Source organism: Pezoporus occidentalis, unplaced genomic scaffold, assembly GCF_034315485.1.
Source record: "Pezoporus occidentalis ecotype Australia unplaced genomic scaffold, CSIRO_AGI_Poc_V1 ctg145, whole genome shotgun sequence".
NCBI lineage: Eukaryota > Metazoa > Chordata > Aves > Psittaciformes > Psittacidae > Pezoporus > Pezoporus occidentalis.
In genome coordinates this window covers 1-19,128 of record NW_026913263.1, presented here as the reverse complement: position 1 = coordinate 19,128, position 19,128 = coordinate 1, and the positions used below count along the sequence as shown (strand labels likewise).

The 19,128-nt window shown below is 48.8% G+C and overlaps 1 protein-coding gene across 1 annotated transcript in view; it reads right to left on the bottom strand.

Moving 5' to 3' along the window:
• RNF123 (ring finger protein 123) overlaps positions 1 to 18,058 on the bottom strand; it is a 49,993-nt gene extending 31,935 nt beyond the window's left edge. Inside the window, exons 1-21 of the mRNA XM_062610126.1 lie at positions 17,988 to 18,058; positions 15,221 to 15,414; positions 14,370 to 14,454; positions 12,240 to 12,319; positions 11,320 to 11,417; positions 10,206 to 10,260; positions 9,796 to 9,881; positions 8,970 to 9,056; positions 8,386 to 8,453; positions 7,374 to 7,499; positions 6,676 to 6,790; positions 5,803 to 5,907; positions 5,547 to 5,672; positions 4,478 to 4,570; positions 4,210 to 4,283; positions 3,656 to 3,773; positions 3,106 to 3,205; positions 2,592 to 2,653; positions 2,431 to 2,502; positions 1,637 to 1,757; positions 706 to 807 (exon numbers count right to left, since the gene is read on the bottom strand). Of these exons, the coding sequence (XP_062466110.1) occupies positions 706 to 807; positions 1,637 to 1,757; positions 2,431 to 2,502; positions 2,592 to 2,653; positions 3,106 to 3,205; positions 3,656 to 3,773; positions 4,210 to 4,283; positions 4,478 to 4,570; positions 5,547 to 5,672; positions 5,803 to 5,907; positions 6,676 to 6,790; positions 7,374 to 7,499; positions 8,386 to 8,453; positions 8,970 to 9,056; positions 9,796 to 9,881; positions 10,206 to 10,260; positions 11,320 to 11,417; positions 12,240 to 12,319; positions 14,370 to 14,454; positions 15,221 to 15,302 (1,855 nt within the window). The 5' untranslated portion in view covers positions 15,303 to 15,414; positions 17,988 to 18,058. The remainder of the gene's footprint in view (positions 1 to 705; positions 808 to 1,636; positions 1,758 to 2,430; positions 2,503 to 2,591; positions 2,654 to 3,105; positions 3,206 to 3,655; positions 3,774 to 4,209; positions 4,284 to 4,477; positions 4,571 to 5,546; positions 5,673 to 5,802; positions 5,908 to 6,675; positions 6,791 to 7,373; positions 7,500 to 8,385; positions 8,454 to 8,969; positions 9,057 to 9,795; positions 9,882 to 10,205; positions 10,261 to 11,319; positions 11,418 to 12,239; positions 12,320 to 14,369; positions 14,455 to 15,220; positions 15,415 to 17,987) is intronic.
• Between the last annotated feature and the right edge of the window lie 1,070 nt (positions 18,059 to 19,128).

Below are 19,128 nucleotides of genomic sequence, written 5' to 3'. Positions count from 1 at the left end.
CCTGAACAATGTGTCCTCTAATCTATAGCCTTGTCTTTAAAGCTGGCCAGGAAGACCTTGGTTAGAGATCAGAGGAGATGACATGGTTCTCAAGTTAAGTAATCTGATTTTGAACAGCCAGGGAGCAACCTGAGACAGTGAAAATTTTCTGAATCTTGCAAACACACTGGGAAAGGAGATCTGAGCTACAGGCAAGTGCACATAAGCCAAAAACCAGAGACAAACCAAGTCTAACGGAATGGCAAGGGGTTTCTAACCTTCCAAAAGGGATGTCTATTGTGTGAGTAGCATGCTGCATACAACCATACAGCTGCAGTATATACACAGGGCTGCTCTTGCTTGCCCTGAGTGGTACAGCAAGTAAATCCTGGACATCCTTCACACCCAGCAAAGCCAGGCAGATGGTCAGCTCTTTGACAGCTCCCAGCCCTTGGCTATGGTGCAGCAAGAGCACCACACCAGAGGGTACTTCCAGGTGACTCTGCCCCACCAGCCATATGCCCCATTCAGGGATATAAACAGTAAACTGTTCACTTAAAGGATGCTCAACCCAAGAGGGAATGTGTCTTCTTCAGCATAACTTGCATCTCCTTTCCTTAAATTTAAACACAATTCACTATCCGCAGCTTCCTCTCTCCCTGGGATGTCTCTTGAATTAACTCCAGCCAGGACCTGGATGCAGCTATTGGAAGTAAGACCATTTACCTTTCAGAGTCTTCTTAAGATGAGACAGGAGTCCTCCAAGTCGCTGAAGGTCAAAATAATCCACCTTGCCATTATAGAACAGTTGAGGAGGGACATACGCCTCTAAAGCAGAGATTTGATTCTTCCATGAGTCACATACTCAGGATCCACACAGACATGTAAGTTCTCCTGTGACAGACCCCAGGGCCCAGCCTGGACTAATATTCAGTGACAACTTTTGTTGTCACAAAGCACAAGCCATTAAGGCAGAGGTGATTTCCACAGTGAAACAAGCATTAGATCCACGCAGAAACAGAAGTAACCCATGGCCATTAACAACAAACCTCCCAGCACTTCCTCCCTCCCAGCAACAGTCACTGGAGGAAACTGGATCATCAGAAACTCCGTCAGCTCTCCATCTGGCTACTCTAGCTCTGTCACTTAGTCCCACAGGAATTATTAAGGCACTTACTGACTCTTAAGAAAAGGCCAGCCCAAAGAAAGAAAAGGGAGTGCCAAGCAGATCATGGCAGGACAGGCAAGGTAGGGTTTGAGAATGGGAAAGCAACTGGCACTGATTTGGTTTCCCCTTAATCCCACTGTCTGGGAATCACAAAACCAGACAAATATCTTCCCCTAAACTTTGACTATGGGATCATTGAGCTGCCCTTCTATAGACCCATAATCAATACTGGACTCTGCTCCAGAGCAGACAAGGTGAAACAGCAAACAGTAGAGGTGCCCCTTTGCAAGCCTCAGGTCTGGATGTTTACTGCAATAGGTCTGCACACAGGAATTTCCCAGGGTGACCGGGAACTATGGAAATAGGGTGACAGAAAGCTCAGGTACCCATGAGAAACAGAACATTTCCAGCATCTTGGAGAGCACTGCCAAGACGTAAGCCTTGTCCTAACCACAGAAATGCCTTCAAAGCTTCTCCTCCAGGCCTTACCTTCACTGCTCACTGTGGCTGGGCTTTTCGCCTTGTGGCCATCCCAGAAGAAACGCAGGGCAGCAATAAGGCGGTGCAGGAAGCACACCATGTACTCTGGCGGGCACAACACAGTCAAGTTCTAGGGCATGAATGAGAGTTCAGCCATCAGGATAGGTGTGAAAGTTCATCTTATTCCCAGTGGACATATGGTACAAGCAGAAACTCTGGTGCTTTCAGCCTTGCTAGCGTCTCTAGAATCCAGCACTGGTAGAGAGGCCAGCCCTAATGGTAGGGAGCAGTTTCCACCTCTAGAAAGTCCTGGTCACTGAAACAACAAGCTGGTCTGACAGAGGAGGATGGATACAATGTGCTCCACCATGAAATACAGGGCTGATCACGGACACAGAGATGCAGGTAAAGAAAGGGTTTCCTGCAACAGCAGATGCCTACCCAAACCTGCAGCCCAAGAAACTGCTCCAGGGCCAGAACAGTCCTTACCCAGACAATGAAGAGGATGCCAAAGCCAGCAGGCCGCAGAGCACTCCACAGCCGTGCTCCCTGAGAGGTTTTAGGAGGTCATTCAGCTCCCACCTAAGGCTGTGCCCAAGGACGACCTTCCTACAAATGACTGCATAGGACTTGGATAAGTTGCCTGGCTTCTACCCTTAGACCTTCTCCCCACTTCCTGCCGTATCTAGACCTCAGTTATCAATTGCTGGAAGCAGCCTGGTCAAAAGGGCTGAGCTCCCAGTTTGAAGGTGCCAGAGAGCTCTCAAGATGAGGCCTGAGGGAAGGCTGACCTTCTGACTTACCCCTCTATTGCTAGCATTTTCCTGAAGAAACTTGCGGAATTTGTTTAGGAAGATGTATCTGGAGGCTTCCCCCTGGCAGGAGGAAAAGCAGGTGGTAAATCTATGCCTTAAAAGTCCTGTGATGTGGGGATACTGCAGCGAAAGATTCACAGAGTACTTACCCCTCCTCTGTCCTTGTTGTTCAGCAGCAGCTTCAGAATCTGAACCTGGAGACCTTCCACCACTAAAATGGAGACAACATCTGCCATCAGAAAACAAGCACTCGAGAGTAACTACCCATACTAACCCCAACTGCAGTACCATGTCCCCAGGAGAAAGGCCACCTCATCTGCAGAGGGGCCCAGGAAGAACTGGTGCCAGCAGAAAGCTGATCACATCACTGAGAATTTTCTCTCCCACCACCCAGCAATAAATCCATCCACATAAACAATACCCCTGAAGGCGAGTTTGGCCCTGTGGTGGGATGCTGCAGGTCTGTCCACATGGGTCCCAGCACTCTTAACCCTCTAATAGATAATGGCATGACTAGCCCCCACCTCTGCAGCACAGCCCATCCTGGGAGGAACACAACTGGACTTCACATTGTGATGGGAATTTAGAAACAGCTCAAGGGTTGGTCTCTTTTACTGAACAAAACATTGGGGATCTTGACAATTTCCCTTCTTCCTCAGAGACCTTCAATGCGTTTCTTCAGCCTCTGGCAGCCTCTCTCATATGCCCGCCGCCTCAGTCTCTCCTCAGCACTTTCCTCCTTCACTTCCTTATTCTCCTTGCCCTGGTTGGGGGACAGACACTGATTACTAGGAGAATTCTTCACAGGGAAAACATCTTGCCAAATGGAGAGCAGAAACTCCCTGAAACAACATACCAGTGTGTGACTGGCAGCACACCTAAAGAGGCCTTCCCTGGCCTTGTAATGAGTAAGGGCAGGAGACCTTTTGAGGATACCCATGTCAACCTGGAATTTCTTAGATGCTGTGAGATCTGTTGCTATAGAAAATGCCCCCCTTCTCTGTTCTAAGCAACACACTCCAAACATCTCCTCTAAGGTGACAGTAAAGATGACAGCACAATGGACAAGCTATAGCTCTCACACAACTCTGAAGGATGCACCAGTACTAATGCAGCTGGAAACATCAGCCAATCAATTTCCTCAGCCAGAAAATGATGGGGCAGCAGGCCACAGAATTTCTTCAGACTGCTTAGTGGAAGTGCCTTTACTCACCTCCTTGGTGAAGCGGTTTGGCCACCATGTGGTTGGAATGAGCTCCTGCAAACCAGCCTCCTCCACACGCAGTGGGCTCTTAATGTAGAAGAATACAACAGAACGGAGCACATCAAAGCTGCAGCCAAGTTAAAGCAAGCACAGAAGCTACGTCAGGACAACATACAGCGTTTGTTTCCAGAGCTGTAGTGAGAGATTCCTTTCCAAACAACCACTCAAAGGTCTACCAGATCAAGAGCCCCTTTCTCCTGGGAGAAGCCCCAGGGAGTTATCACAGCAGCTGGACTGCTCTGAAAGCATTTTTGCTCTAGTGACATTAGAGACGTCAGTCAGGTAGAAATGAAGCTCTCTGTGTGACTAGGATGTGAACTGTATGACACTGCTCCACCTCCTCAAAGCAGGACCTTGTAGAGAATGGTGTCAGACTGACAGGGGAAACCTGAGCAATTAAAAATGACTTCTCAAAGACAGGTAGCTTCTGCCTCCCAAGACCTTCAAATCCTTGAAGCCTCCTGGCCTGCATTATTGAGGGCAGGGAGAGGCACAAAGGATACAGAACATTGCTGAGTAAGTATTTTCTGGATTTCTCATGCTTCAAGACTGCTATGGTGAGCCGGAGGTAGTGAATCTAAGGAAACAGAAAAAGCAAAAGTGACTCCATCTGCAGAAGAGGCTATGACTCTCCAACGGATCCAGCGTGACAGAACCACCATCTCTAGATCAAACAACTGCAAAATCCAAAACATCATGTACCTTTGGACAAGGGGACATAACAGATGCTGCCTAGTCACAGATTCCTGGGGATTCAGAAGTGCAACTCACTTGTAATCCCAGGTCTGGGATGATGGGGGAGAACCTGTAAGCCCGCAGCAGGGACATCAGTAGCTGCTTGAGGCACTCGTGCACTTCATACTCCTGAGAAAATAAAAAACACATTAAACAGCAGCAGCATCAAGTAGGGAACAGCGACAATTCCCAGAGCATGACCTTGGAGGGAAGCATTCACTTCAGATCTGAAAAAGCAGGCGCTCTGAACCCATCGTGGCTGTCCACCTGACTCCATAGGAGAGTCCAAGCAGAAGTTGGTGCCATCGCTTTGCTACAGGAAAACATGCACTAGTAAAACAAACCCCAAAATCACCTAAAAAACCCCCGAAGTCTCGGGTCCTCTGTAGCTGGGCAGTCTCCCACCTTCATATCTCTGGAGCTTATCAAACATACCATCTTTGAGAACAAACTCAGAAAGAAGAGAAGTAAATGTGATGATGAAATTTTTTGAGTCTAACTCATAGCCAAACAGCAGTGGTCCAGTGCTGTTAATTGTCCATCTGTTAATTGTTACCCCAAAGGACAGACATGCTTTCTCCAAGCAGATTTCTGGCAGTGATTGGCTCTGTGTAACTACCCCAGCCCTCCAGCAGCAGCAGCTTTCCAGTGGCTAGTAAAGGCTGCCCCAAACAAGTGTCCCTTGACTGACCACATCCAGCTTGCACACAAAGGGCCATGGGAAATTGGAGGTTTTTTTCCCAGTGGTGCTGGAGGTGGTGAAAGTGCAGTGCCCATTTCCACCCCAGTCCTGCACACTGTGGTCTATCTCCTGGGGCACATGGTGGAATTTAGGACATCCACAGTCATGTAAGGATCAAAAACACCTAAGAGACCAACTCATTTCTGATTGATAAATTTGATGTTCTCAGAAGCAGGAAGTTACTCAACATAACCAGTTCCTTTGGCAGTAGGAGAAGCTTAGAAATGCCTTGTAAGCCCTTTGCTAGTATCACCACTACCATTCAGTATTGAGTCATTCAGTATTGAACCCTGTCCTCAGCACAACCTCTTCCCAGGGTTTCCTTGTGATCCCTGGGGAAGAACCAGCACCCTAGCAACTCACCTCCATAAGAAGCCACATGAGATCCAGCAGCTGCTGAATAAGGGGATGGGACTCCACTGCCCCTCCTCGCTCAAGGATGCTTAACAGGAAGGTCATGAGCACATCTTCCACCAGATACACCTTGCACTAAGACAGAGAGCCATGTAAACAGTACTCCAAGGCACAGTCACCTCCCAGAAAAAGCTGAGGTTTATCTCCCCTTGCAAGCACAGTAACAGGCATCTACAGAAGCTTTTAATAGATGGATAAAACTCACCAGGAGAGGGGAGAAATAATTGAATATGTGGGCTAATGTAATCAACACTGTGGGTTCTCCTTGCAGCTGCCACATGGATGTGTCCTTCTCAACCAGCTTCCCCTCCTGCAATGACAAATGCAGGAAAACACACAGCTTGGATCCAGCCCAATCCACCAGTCACCAGTGACTGAATGAACCAGAGGGCTAGGGCAGCCACTGTTTTTACAGGCTGAGTGCAGTAAAAGCCTTGAACATGGGAATTCAGGAAGGCAAAGCAGTCAGGCTCATGCCTCTGGAGAGCTGTCATGCAGTAGAGATGTCAGCTATTATTAACCACATGGATACACCTTGATAAGGTTTTTCCAAAAGGGTTTTAAGTGTAGATGATTCACAGGTTGTAAATGGGAATCCCTGCAGAGGAGGTCAACTAGTAAAGCAGGTCTCCATTCAAGCCACAACCATGGCAGATGGCATAAACTGATTATCTCTCGAAGTCAACAGTGCCGCAGCCAAAACAGTTCTCAAGGCAGACCTGACAGAATTTCACCACATCACTAGGAAAGCAGTAAAAAGTTTAGAATATGAACAAGCTTCTCTCAAGGCTGCAAAATTAAATCCAACAGTTCTGACCCTGACAAACACCACTTCTTGTACACTGGGAATGACACCTCGCAGGACTGAGAACAGTAAAACCCAGTATGATTTAAATTAAGTCCTGGAACTATTAGGAATCCCATTTTGTAAGCCAACATGCACAGCTTATGCAAAAGCATACAAACATTTAGACGCCAGCTATGTGGAAACATCTGAGCTGTCGGCATGTGCTGAGAAGTGCAGAACCACATTTTCCAGTGTGGTGCCCCACAGTTCCACCTAGGAACAACAGCTTACTGTCACATCTATTCCAATATGGATCACATTCTTCAAGTAGCCTAGCAGCTTGTGAGCCTTCACTAGGTCTGCAGCAGGAGGATCTTGCAAAGGGCAGTAACCTTCCACTGGATAAGTAGGCAAGTGTTAAGGTAAAATGCAATCTGATCCTTTCAGGACTTCTTTTGTTAATGCAAAGAAAAGACTGAGTCTCTATTTTACTTCATACCCACACATGCCCCAGTCACAGTTCAAACCTCAATGCCTTCTAAATGGATGGTAAGCCACAAGCTCTTATCCCCACTTCCTCAATATTGCTAATACCATGCCAGAAGTCCCGTATGAATAGGAAGTAGAAAAGACCAGTGGCCAAGAGGCTCACCAGTATTAGGGTTTCCAAACTGGACAGTGAGACTATTGAAGGATCAGGGTGTCTGGGAACAGGCAGCCCCAGGCTGCAGCAGTAGTCGCTCATCCAGAGCTGAAAGCAAAGCTCATTTCAGAAGCTGTCAGGGACCAGCACTCATGTTTGTGTGCCCTGCAGTTCTGCTCCAGCTGAGGATGTATCTGATTCTTGTCTCCATGACCCTGCCGTGGGAACAAGTGCGAACAGAAGAAAGTGACCTGCAGTCAGGTATGTATATTTTTCAGCTTCCAGAGATGGTCTCAGGACATGTTCTTCTCCCCTCAGACCTCCTCTCTGCACACATAAAGGATATCGGAGTGGACGGCTTCCAAAGTTAAAAGCCACGGATTCTTTGAATGAGAGACTGATGGCAGGGAAGTAAGCCATTCCAGCACCCCTCGTGATGTTATCAAAAGCAGTCCCCAGAGACATGCCATTCCTGAAAAAAGGAAAACCCACAATATTTTAGTCACAACAGGAGGGTTTGAGGTCAACTGGGCAATCCAGGTATCTGTTTTCCCCTCCCAGCAACATGGCAACACAGACACACCAGTCAGTCATGCCTCCCATCACTCTTAATCTGCCACACATGCAAACACCACAGCTCTGCTGAGTAGCAGCCATGAGAAGCACATCAACACTCCTGTTTTCATACAGGTAGGCACTGGAGTCTGAACAACGTGCAGAGCCCATGAAGCTTCAAGGGCAACCCAAATCCTTACAAGATAACCAGCAGGTCATTTGAAAGGCAGGTGAGATTTTTGGCCTCATCCACGTATGCTGGTGGAGATAGAAGGATAACGCTCTCAATCTACTCTTCTCTCAAAGATGACATGGAGCAACTAATAGTTTTAAATTCCATCTGACTTGTCCAGGCTGTAGTTTACGGACAGTGAACAATTCTTATTCAGCCTGGCCTTTCCCGTTGAACATGGGAGTTGGAGGCTAGAGATTCATCAGACTTTCCACTGCTCCTTGTGAATCTAGGACAGGCAAGGTCTACAGCAACCACAAAAGCTATCAGTGTGGTTCAGCCAGCTGTAGTATTAAGCATCAAAAGAGATGCCCTCCCCTCCAAAATCCTAGCAAACTTTGTAGCTTGAACACCTTTCTGCCAAATGCTCCCACCTCAACTTAGGAGACTCAACAGCCCATTTAGATGGTTTCTGAATGTAATGCAGAAAAGCAACAGGATGGAACTACCAAGGAACTTAAAGGGGAGAGGGCAGAAATAGGGCTCAGCAATCTGCTAAGCAGTGAGGAAACTCTGATGTTTCACACCACACAGACATCAACAAAGCAGGCAACTGGGCAAAAATGCTTACAAGCAGAAAGCAATGGTGCCCTCATCAAGGTCTATCAGACAGCTGACGATGTCTCCTGCTGCCCAAGACTGCAGTAAAGGGAGAGAAAAGGTTAAATATATATCCGGGGTGTTCCCACATCAAAAGAGTGTCTGAAACACAACCAATCCCATGGGTTTCAGGGTTGAAGAAGAGAGAGCTCCTTCTCACTCCAGTTCACACTGAATTTTCTGAAAGCTGCATGTAAGCCACTGATTGGGATCTTTTTCCCTCCAGCAACAGGAACATGCACAGGATCAAACACTTATTTCTCCCAACACTGCATCATCCTCTGGTGTGCTACAGAGAACCAGAACCTTCCAGAGACCAACAGCAGCACTATGCTGGGAATCAGTCTGCTGAGGCTGCTAAACAAAGCACCCAGACAGCATGTCCAGCAACCTTAAAGTACAAACAATTGCTGGCACCCAGCCTCTAAAAGAACAGAGTGAAGCAGGAAGGGCAGCTTGAGGGTGTTCCACAAGGCCCTGGAGAATCAGTGAGCAGAAACCACCTGTTTCCTTCTGATTCCTCTGCAACCCGTTTCTGGGAGGATGGCTACTCACTTTGCCATAGTTGGTAGTAGTCACGTTCCACTTGCGCACCCTGTTTCCATCATATGCATATGAATCTGGTGTATCTCCAACTCCTTCCTGCACCGAAGTATCAAAGAGGAGACTCAGACCAGACCAAGCATGGGGGATCCCTCTTACCGCAAGGGCATCTTTAAGGAGGAGACCAAATCAGCTGACAGCACACATGTTCTACCTGAGAAAAACCCTCATTCTAGGTATAAATCCAGTGGCCTGTGATCCGTGGCTCAGAGAAATACACCACTTACTACTCATTTTGAAGTCAGAAGAAGAGTACTGGCATCCTACACTTCTAATTTCTGCCAAAGCAGCCCAGAAGAATGACCATCACCTCCTCTCTCATATGTTGCAGAGTGGCAAGTTAATGAAACTGCACCTGACATCCCTTTCCAGCACCAAACATCCCAAGAGCTGGCCTGGGCCTGCCTCTCCTGGGCAAAAAAACCCTATAGCACTAGCTGATGAGGGCCATCCCAACAGCCTGGCTGCCAGCACTGCAGACACGCACCCTCTCCAGAGATGATGCCAGCAGAAAGTCAACACTTTGTAGCTATGTGCAGCAAAAGCACAGCAACACACCCAGTGTAGAAGACTTTCACAGCCTGCACCACTCTGTGAACACAGACCAGAGAGTCTAGTGAAGATTTCTAAACCAGCAGATCTTGTATTTCTAGTGTGTGTGCTGGACACCACATGCCAGCAGGGCAGGAGCACAGCACCAATGCAATGCTCCACACTGACCTAAGAAGCAGTAGAGGAACACAGAGCAACCCTGTGCCACGTGCAGCAGTTACACTACCTCCTGATTAAATTTGCAGTTGAGAGTACACCAGCCAATCTGCATGAGTCCCTGGGAGGAGATGAGCACCTCGTAAATCCATTTCCCTGAAAGAAAGAGATGCCACACAGTGAATCCCTGCTGCCTGGCTCATTGTCAGAGAAGCCAAACCTGATGCTGCTCCCACAGAAATAAACGTGATACTCAAAGGAGCTTTGAGACATCCCCAGCATGCCCCTCCCACCTCTTGGCTCCAGCATCACACAATCCTCCATCCTTCTGACTTCCTGGAAAAGCCAGCGGATGAAGGTGGGAAGAGAAGGCTCAAGATCTGAAACACATTCAAGATTTCCTGAGCTCTCTAATTGTGTAACTCTCCATACACTCTTCCCAGGTTCTTTTCTCAACACATAGCTGGTTTATCTCCTTACCTTTATACACGCACGTTGTGGCCCTGATGGACCCAAAATTACTGTGGCCAATCACCTGGACCAATAAACAAAAGATATTTTGGAATCAGGCAAAAAGGTAGATGGAGAGTTATTCACAAGCACAGTGTAGGAAAGAGATGGAACATCCTCCCCATCCCAGTAGCTGTACTCAGAGCCCTGGGAAGACATCCAGGTCCTTTCCACAGCTCATCCATACTCGGTGAACTGCAGTGAAGCATGCAACATGGCAGCAGTACAAAGGCAATGTCATGAATGACAGGTCCCTACTGAGATGTGACAGGTATTCAAAAGTGACTATTATATACAAAAGACATCTGAAACCTGGACAACTTAGAAAAACCCTATAGATTCAGGACATCCAGACTAAAGGCAGAGGAATGGCAGGTAACATAACAGACCATGAAGAAGAGGTGAAGGTAGCAACAAGGAAATCACAGGCAAGTCAGCCTGATCCAGCATGAGGGTAAATTCTAGGTACAGCCAAGGTAAGCTACAGCAGGTGGTCAAAGGGAAAAGGGAGACCAGGGCAGCCTCCCCTGCTAGAAGTAAAAAATGATACACTGATTAAGGAGGGAATGAGCACAGGAACACTGTTCTCAGTGAAGGGGTGAAAGGAGTGCAGAAATCGATCAAGTAGGAAAGGATTACACTCCAGTGGATTCTTTCCACTGATTTACTGCATGAGGAGCACCACCTAAGGAGCAAGCAGCAAGCCAGTGGAAACAAAGGAGAAAGGACAGGTTCAGCTTCAGCCTCTCGCCACCAGAAGAGAAGGAAGAAGCAGTCTGCTGAAAGTCTGGGCAGGAAAGCTGACTGCTGGCCTTTGCTTACAGCAAACTCTTCAGCAAGCCCTTGGACCAGGGTAAACCTTTCAATCCCTCACAGCTCCACTCAGAGCTTGCTGAGATTTAGGGGTACTGATAGACCCAGAAGAGCTCATTTCCTTCAGGATCCTGCAGCCTTCTGGGTAGACTCCATTTACAACACACTACAAAGCCAATGACAGGGATCTGTTATGAAGAACAAACCAAGAAACCCCAAGTGCTTTTAGTTCCACAAGACCATTTTCTGCTGCCCCCAGCACCACACTCACCCCAAGTAAGTCATCATCCACCAGCAGAAGCCCCTCAAAACCACTTGTGTGGTCCAACACCACAGTAGATGGACCAAGCCGGCCCTCTGCTACCTGATCTGAAACAAGAGTTGCAGAAAAAAACCTTAGGGAAAGTTGTGCAGGATTTAGCAGTACAGCTGATGAGTGTCTCCAGGTAAACCTACAAGAGCACCTGGATTCTGCTGCAGTGGAAGAAAACTAAGCTAGCATTACCCATGAGAACCTCTGGAAAGGAGACACCAGTGACATTTAAAAGGAGGTTTTCACAGCAACACACAAGGTCTTAGCTATGCAACATGCAGGACATATGCTAAGTTTTCCACATCACATCAAAATCTTACTTTGGCAAAATTTAAAGACCAAACTAAACTCTGAGCCAAATATTTCGCCAACATATCACACTTTGATTGAAGCCAGCAAGAAAAGTTCTTTTTAAGAGAGGAGCCAGGTTGCATCCTGCCACATCCTGACTCATTCAGGGAAATGGATGCTAGCAAGAATACAGGCAACAGCCTGAGGCCTAAAGGGAATACTTACAGTGGAGACCAATATGTACAATTGTCAACAAGCCTCTGCATTTCCCACTGAGGAAAACACTGCATGTTGCTGGTCACAGCAACGGCTCTGCTTCTCATTACCAGTGAAATACCTTCAACATTTGTCCCCAAACTGTTTTTCCAGGCATTTTCACCTGAAAATACACCCCCTGCTTCCACCAGCATACCTGCTCCAAGGATGGCTGATGAGCCCCTCACAGGCAGGATTTAAAGGTACAGTAAATTAGAGCACAGGAGAGCAGAACAAGGCTCACTCAGAGAACTGCCTTTCATGATACAACTTGTCCTCCCAACTAAGCAGTACAAGCAGAAAGTGCAAACCAGACACGCGGTGTCTCCTACCTCGACTGTCTTCAGAGCCACTCTTCTCTGCTAGCAACCGGTCAAGGTGCTCCTGCAGGTTCTGGAACGTCAGGTGTTTTCTGGGGAATACACATGCACAGGAGCTATTCAGAAAACTCTGTCTCCCAGTTTTAAAGAGCTGCAGCCCACACACGTGACCACACAGTCCTGTGCTGTGAGACATGAACTGGAAGTTCCATTGATCTGTATTTCTTGTGACGAATCAGGGGAATTTGCTGCTCACCACATCGGGGCAATAAGTGAACCGAGGATTCAATATAGCAGGAACAAGCAAAGCAGCTAACAAAGAATCTTAGAGTCTTCAGTTTGCTCAGGAGTATTTTGTGGCAGTAAGAAAGCATGCTTGGGCAACAGCCAGAACAATTTTGTTTGCATACTGAGAATTCTCTCATGCACCCTCTCTGGGCCACTACTTTAGAGTACTTTCTCATACTGCCCTCGTCTAGTTCTTTGTCTTCAAGGCTAGTTCATTTAGCTGTTCCTTGTAAAAGAGCCATCCTAGACACCTGACTCATCCTTCCTCAAAACCCCTGCAGCATGAAAATACCCTTTTGGATCTGGCAAGATGAAAATGATACGGTACTCGAGATGAGGGTAAACCACAAATTTACTCATGATGATTCTCCTTATCCCTTTCCTAACAATTCCTGACTTCCTATTTTCTTTTCCTGACAGTATGTCATCCCAATCTCATTCCACTACAGTAAAGATCAGCCCAGGGCGCACCATTTTTTCACAATATTGAGGCTGTTCCCCTTTCAATACATCACTTTGCACTTCCATCTGTGGAACAATGTCCCACTTCTGCAGGACTAGAGCTTTTCCTAAGACTGTGGTGAGAGACTTTTTGAAAGCCTGATGGATGTGAAGATGCACAGAAGTGGAATCAAAAAATCAGTTTGGGTTGCCATGAGAGAGGGTGCCTTCCATGGAGCAGTTTCATCAGAAGCTAGCATGGAGCAGGAGTTCTGGAAGGAGAAGAGCCAGCCAGAGAGATGTCTGCAATGAGCTCCTCTGTGAGGAATTTAGGCCTCTGAAGACAAGATGTCACACAATAAAATTTCTCTCATATGGCAGATGTTATTTCAAGATTTATTTGACTGCTACTGGCCTTTCTACCAAATAGCCAAGTCTAGGCAATAGGCTGGAAGGAAGAAAGGAAAGAAAACAGAAAGCGAGAGACCAATCCAACAAACTATCAGTTCTGAGCTTTCAAGGCATTAATCACCAGGGAAAGAAATTCAAAATACTGAAAACCAAAACACTCAGGCAGATGGAATATTCCAGCTGGCAGGAGAGCTCGTGGCAAACCCCTGCCATAAGCCTCGCTCTCCAAGAGTGGAGAAGGCCAACAGCTATTTTTAGCAGCTCTGAGCTCACATTTGAGCTGGCAGTACTAAGTATAGCCCCTGGAATGTGAGCCCAGCCACTGCAGCACAGCCAACCAGCAGGAACAACAGGCCTACCTTGCTCTGCCTTCCCTGAACCTGTCTGACTTGCCTCAGGCAAAGCAGCTAAATGCAAGGGAAATTTTTCTCATCCAAAGCTACAAGTTTCTGGCCTATAAGGTGAAGAACTGAAAACAAGTAAAAGAAAACAGACACTAAACAGGAATTTTGTGATTCTTTTCCTTTGCTGACTCCTAATAATAAAAGTATCAACAGTTCCACAGCCTGAGAAATGCATGGTATTCTATATATCAGTAATAGCCTTGACTTTAGTTTACAGGGCACTGACAACCTGTTTTTCATTCCTGTACCTAGAGCCTGGGCATTTTGTACTTCCTTACAAGTAAAGACAGAACAGAAACAATCAAGAGAATGCCTATCTGCCTGTTTATCTCAGGAAAATTGCCTAGAGATTTTGTGTATGGGTTGGTTTTTTTTTCATGCAAAAACAAATCTGAAGAATCCTTCCTAGCAAGCCCCGCAATTTGAAAAAGCTATTAAAAGATGAAACCCAAGAATCATTTCTATACCTCAGGGCTGCTGTACTTATAACAAATATCACTGTGTGGCACTAAAATACCTTTCCTTCCACCACAGTGCTGTATATAGCTGGGCACTGATACAGCATCACTTGCTATCTAGTGAATGAGAAGTCCAATACCTGTAAGCAGCTGCAGGCTGGTTCCCATCAGCACTGGTAAAGACACAATGCAGGTAATCATTCAGCAGCCTACTGTTCACGATCCCTTGTGAAAAACAGGAAGGAAATGAGCTGAGGGAGGCAGGAGGCAAACTCAAACATTAGTTTCACTTATAAGCAAGAAACTGGTAACTATGGGAAAATCATATTCAAGTTTGCAGATAACACAGTGGAAAACACAGCTTCAAGAAGTCAGTTCTCATCTCACTGTCTTCACCAGCAGCCCCGGAGTCTGCATTTATCGGGCGCATCTCCTCAACAAGGGCTCTTTCCAATTTGAGCTGCTCTACTATAGCAAATGGGAGGCTCTAAGTTGGTCCCCACAAGTGGAACTACATCCTCAGGAATCCCACTGGTGCAACAGTGCCCTCAAATCTGTGGTCTCCTTTGACAGATTTGTGGTCTCATAAGCACAATTCTGATGGATTGGTGAGTCCAAGAGAAAACAGACTGCCTAGCAGGTACCAAAATTTCCCAGAAAAGGATTAATATGAGAACTTGACAAGCTGTTCATCCTGGAAGGGGAACTCCCAAAATCAGATGGATGAAGGCAGGCAACAACATTCTCCAGCCTCACAAGACAGGGCTGTGTGTCAAAGAAACAGCACCATAACAGGACTTTTTGAAGTCCTTGTTACTACAGGAATGTCCCTCCCAAAATCTCAGTTCACGAACTTACTCAGTTTCAGCTTCACCACACCTCACATCAGCAAGGTAACTGCAACTGGAAGGCAGCTGATCTCAAGTGAGGCAAGGGCTGCTCACCGGGTCCACAGTGGTCCTGCTTTTACCCAGCACATACAGGCCCATACCTGTAACCTTGGACTTCTCTGGCTCGGTGCTCAGCCTGTAGTTCTTCCTCGAGAAAGAAGTTCCAGCACCTTTTGACGTCATTCTATACAGGCACCACTTCCAGAGTGGACGTAAGACAGACAGAAGCCTAGAACAGAATTGGCTGGGGAGGATGCTGCCTTTAGTCTTCTTCCTTTCTCGGATGCTGATGTACCTGGATTTAACAGCAGGGGTAAGTCAAAATATAGCCAAAGTCCTTGCACTGACATCATCATACAGGAGACCAAAGCCAACTAACTGCCAACTCTGCCCTCAGCCCCACCCATCCAACAACCCAAAATCTTCCCAAAGCAGAACAACGTATGAAGCCACACTCCAGACAACAACACAGACACGACTTCAACCAAGGGCACAGGCAGAACCAGGCCAGAAAGAGGCAACCTCTGCACCAAGGTTGAGCTAGAACCACTGAGCCAGCACAGGGCCGCAGCTACCACAGCTGCCAAACACCACCACAACTGGTCACCGCATGGCACTGCTACTCATGTCCTGATGAGACAACTCTGCCTTCCTCTCCCACTCTATTAAGAGAGACACATGCACCTGGTTAATATTCTGTTTAACAGATAGATTATTATGCTACCCAAAACGGAGAGAGAGGGAGAAGGAATGAGACAAATGCAGATCATAGAATCACAGAATCACAGACTGGTTTGGGTTAGAAAACACCTTAAAGCTCACCCAGTTCCAACCCCCTGCCACAAACAGGGACACCTCACACTAGATCAGGCTGCTCCAAGCCCTGTTAAACCTGGCCTTGACCACTGCCAGGGATGGGGCATTTACCACTGTTCTCAGCAACCTGACCCAGTGCCTCATCACCCTCACAGTACAGAGCTTCTTCCTCATACCTAACTTGATATAAGCTGGATGAACTGGACTACAAAACAATGCCACTGACTACAAAACCAAAGGCCCAGCTGATGCCTTTTTATGGACAAAAGCAGACGCTGGTAGAAATACACAGAAGGGTTTACATCTGAAAACCTACCATGAGACTAAAGATTCATGACCCTTCCTGGTATCACGGGAATGCAAAGTAAGCTATCAGAGCTGATCTGACATCATGTGCCAGGACAGAAAGAATAAATTCAAGGTGCTAGTTCCACCCAGCTTCAGAAGGTTATGTTACACCCCTCTCATGTTCCTGACTGCCTCAGCAGCCGACCATCATGGGAAGTCTCTCAATCACTAGACAGCTGCTGACAAAATGCTTTGTGGCATGCAGACCAACAGGAAGATGCAACAGGAGCAAAGGCTGCCACAATTAAAGGCTTGCTGGCAATCTCAAACAGAGCTGAAGCTAAGGTGAACCCAAGAAAAGTTAGTGAACTTGTGAAGTGACAAAAGTGCCTCGGCAGCTCCACTGGCAGAAGATCGCTTGAGTTTCAGCTAGACCCAGGAGAGGATTTACCAAAACCCCTTTCCTCAGGGCCACCACAGCATCCAACAGTGCAGCAGCACTGCTCAGCGTCCCTCCTGTGCCACTGTCAAGGCTATACAGTAGCAAAGCAAATACCAGACAGGATCAATGGCCCTGACTGATGGGCATCAGAGACCCAAAACAAGCAAGAGAACAATTAAACTATAAACAGAAACACATCATTTAATACTAAAGCAGAGCAGACAGTACAACGTGTGCTATCCTATAAGTACCTTAAATGTGACAGATGTGGTTTCACCTCTGTCAGAACATGTTAAAAACACCTGAGGGGTAGCAAGGAGCACTACCAGCTCTTCCCAAGGGCAGCCAGTTCGGTACCCACGCTGTTCACACAGCCTGAATGCCCAGGCAGAGAGCAAATCATGGCCACACTGGCACCGTACAAGGGGCATTCCTGGCACTGCTGCACTTCCAGGGTTTGGGTTTCTTTTGGCTGGTGCAGAAGCTGGCTTCAACAGGTCAGAGAAAGGGCAGACTGGGGGAACACACATTAGAGCCATGTAAAATTCACAAAATCGGCCCCGGCAGCTCCAGCAAAGACACCCAGCTCTGAGCCTGGCCGCGGGTTAAACTCCCTCATCTGGGCAACAAACAGAAAGCAGTTTCCAGCAGGAGGACACAACAGACAACACAGGGAAAGCCAGACCTTAAGTTGAGCTGAGTGGAGGCAGGTGAGGAGGCTGAGAAGCTGGGCCAGAAAACACAGCTTTGTCCAGCAGCTGGTGACCGAGGACTCCCACTCTCGCAGGGCAGAGGGGAGAAGCCATCCGGGAGCCAGCTCGGAAACCTGCTCCGTGTAAACTACAAGCTCTGTGGCACCCCCAGCCTGGCAGCACCCCCAAACCACAAATACTGGGCAGTAGTGACCAAAGCCAGGAACCGACTCTAAACCCAGGAACATCCCACAGACGGCAACATCCCTGAAGCCTGCAGCACGCTGCAAGCCCACCAACACCCCGAAACCCAGAGACACCCCTAAACCTGGCAGCCGGCAGCCACAGACACCCCTCAGCCCCGGCAGCACTCCCCATGCCCACAAACGCACACTCACGACCCGGGGGAGCCCCCACACCTGGCGACAACCTCCGAAACCAGAAATGATGTGTCCCCCCACAACACCGCACGACACCCCCCGAGATAGGCCATTGCCCGAAGCACGTGGCTGCAAAAGCAGCCCCCGGCAGGGCCCAGCGGGGACCCGGAATGGCGGGGATAGGTACAGGCGCAGGGGGGGGGACAGGAACCGACAGGAAAGGGCTAGGCCCGCTGCCCGCCCCACTCACCAAAAGCCCCGCCGCGGCAACCCCGCCGCAACGCGGCTCTACGGAAAGCCGCGAGGGCCGTGCCGTGCGGACGGGCGGAAGAGCGGGCGGGGCACGCGTTGCCGGGAGACAGGAGGCCCCGCTGGGCGCGCTGCGGTGTGGAAGGTGCTGAGGGCTCGAGGGCAGAGCCTGGGTAACGGGACAGGGTGCGGACGTGCAGCAGAAAACTGAGCCGGCTGCGAGGCTCACAAGGCCCGAAACCCACAGCCAAGGCGCTGGGCAGCCAGCCAAGGGCGACCAGCGAAGAGGAAAGTCTTGGGAAGGGGCTGCCAACCCCTTGGAGAGGATAGTGCTCTGGGCGCAGTCGCTCATGCTGCCCCTTGAGAAAGGCAGGGGAGGAGGAAGCCAACCAAGGAGCCTGGAATCTCCCAGTCCAGAGCTGAAGGGCCACCTTTATTGTGCCGGTAGAGGGGGATCACAGTGCTCGCTCAGAGATGAAACACGGTTGGTGCCACTGAGGTGTCCAGGCCGCGCGTCGGGAGTCTGGGCCCGATCTTGCAAGTGGGAGTTGTCTCGCACCCACGTGGGGCTAGCGGGGATGGAGCTGCTGCCGCTGTCTGTCAGTGCTGCAGCTGCCGCTCCCTGATGACTCCTGACTGTCACTGCTGCAGAGCTGCTAGCACGTGTTTGGGAGCGCTGGGGTAGCCCCGACACAGCCCGTCTGCGTGCGCTCCTCTATGCACGTGGTGCTGGCGCGTGGCTGCTCTAACGGCGTCTTTTGCGCCGCGTGTTGGGAGTTTGGGCTCGGCGTTGTGAGCAGGAGCGGTCTCGCACCCGCACGGGCCCCGTGGGTCTTGAGGCGCTGTCTCTTTGACGTGTTCTGGAGCCACGGGATGACGCTGATGGCCGCTGTCTTCTTGTGCTGCTGGGGCTGCTGGTCTCCTGTGTCTGAGGATCCGGACTGTGGCCCGATGCTGCCCGGCTGCTGGGGCTGGGGCTGCTGAACTCCAGTTGCAGAGGTCCAGGAGACTGCCCCGATGCTGCTGGGCCGGCAGTGCTGGGACCCGCAAGCTCTGGGCCGGCACTGGTGGCTACAGGGGGAAGCAGGAACATTAAGGGCTTGGCTCCCAGGCCTGGGGCAGGGTAGGCCAGAGCGGTGCCC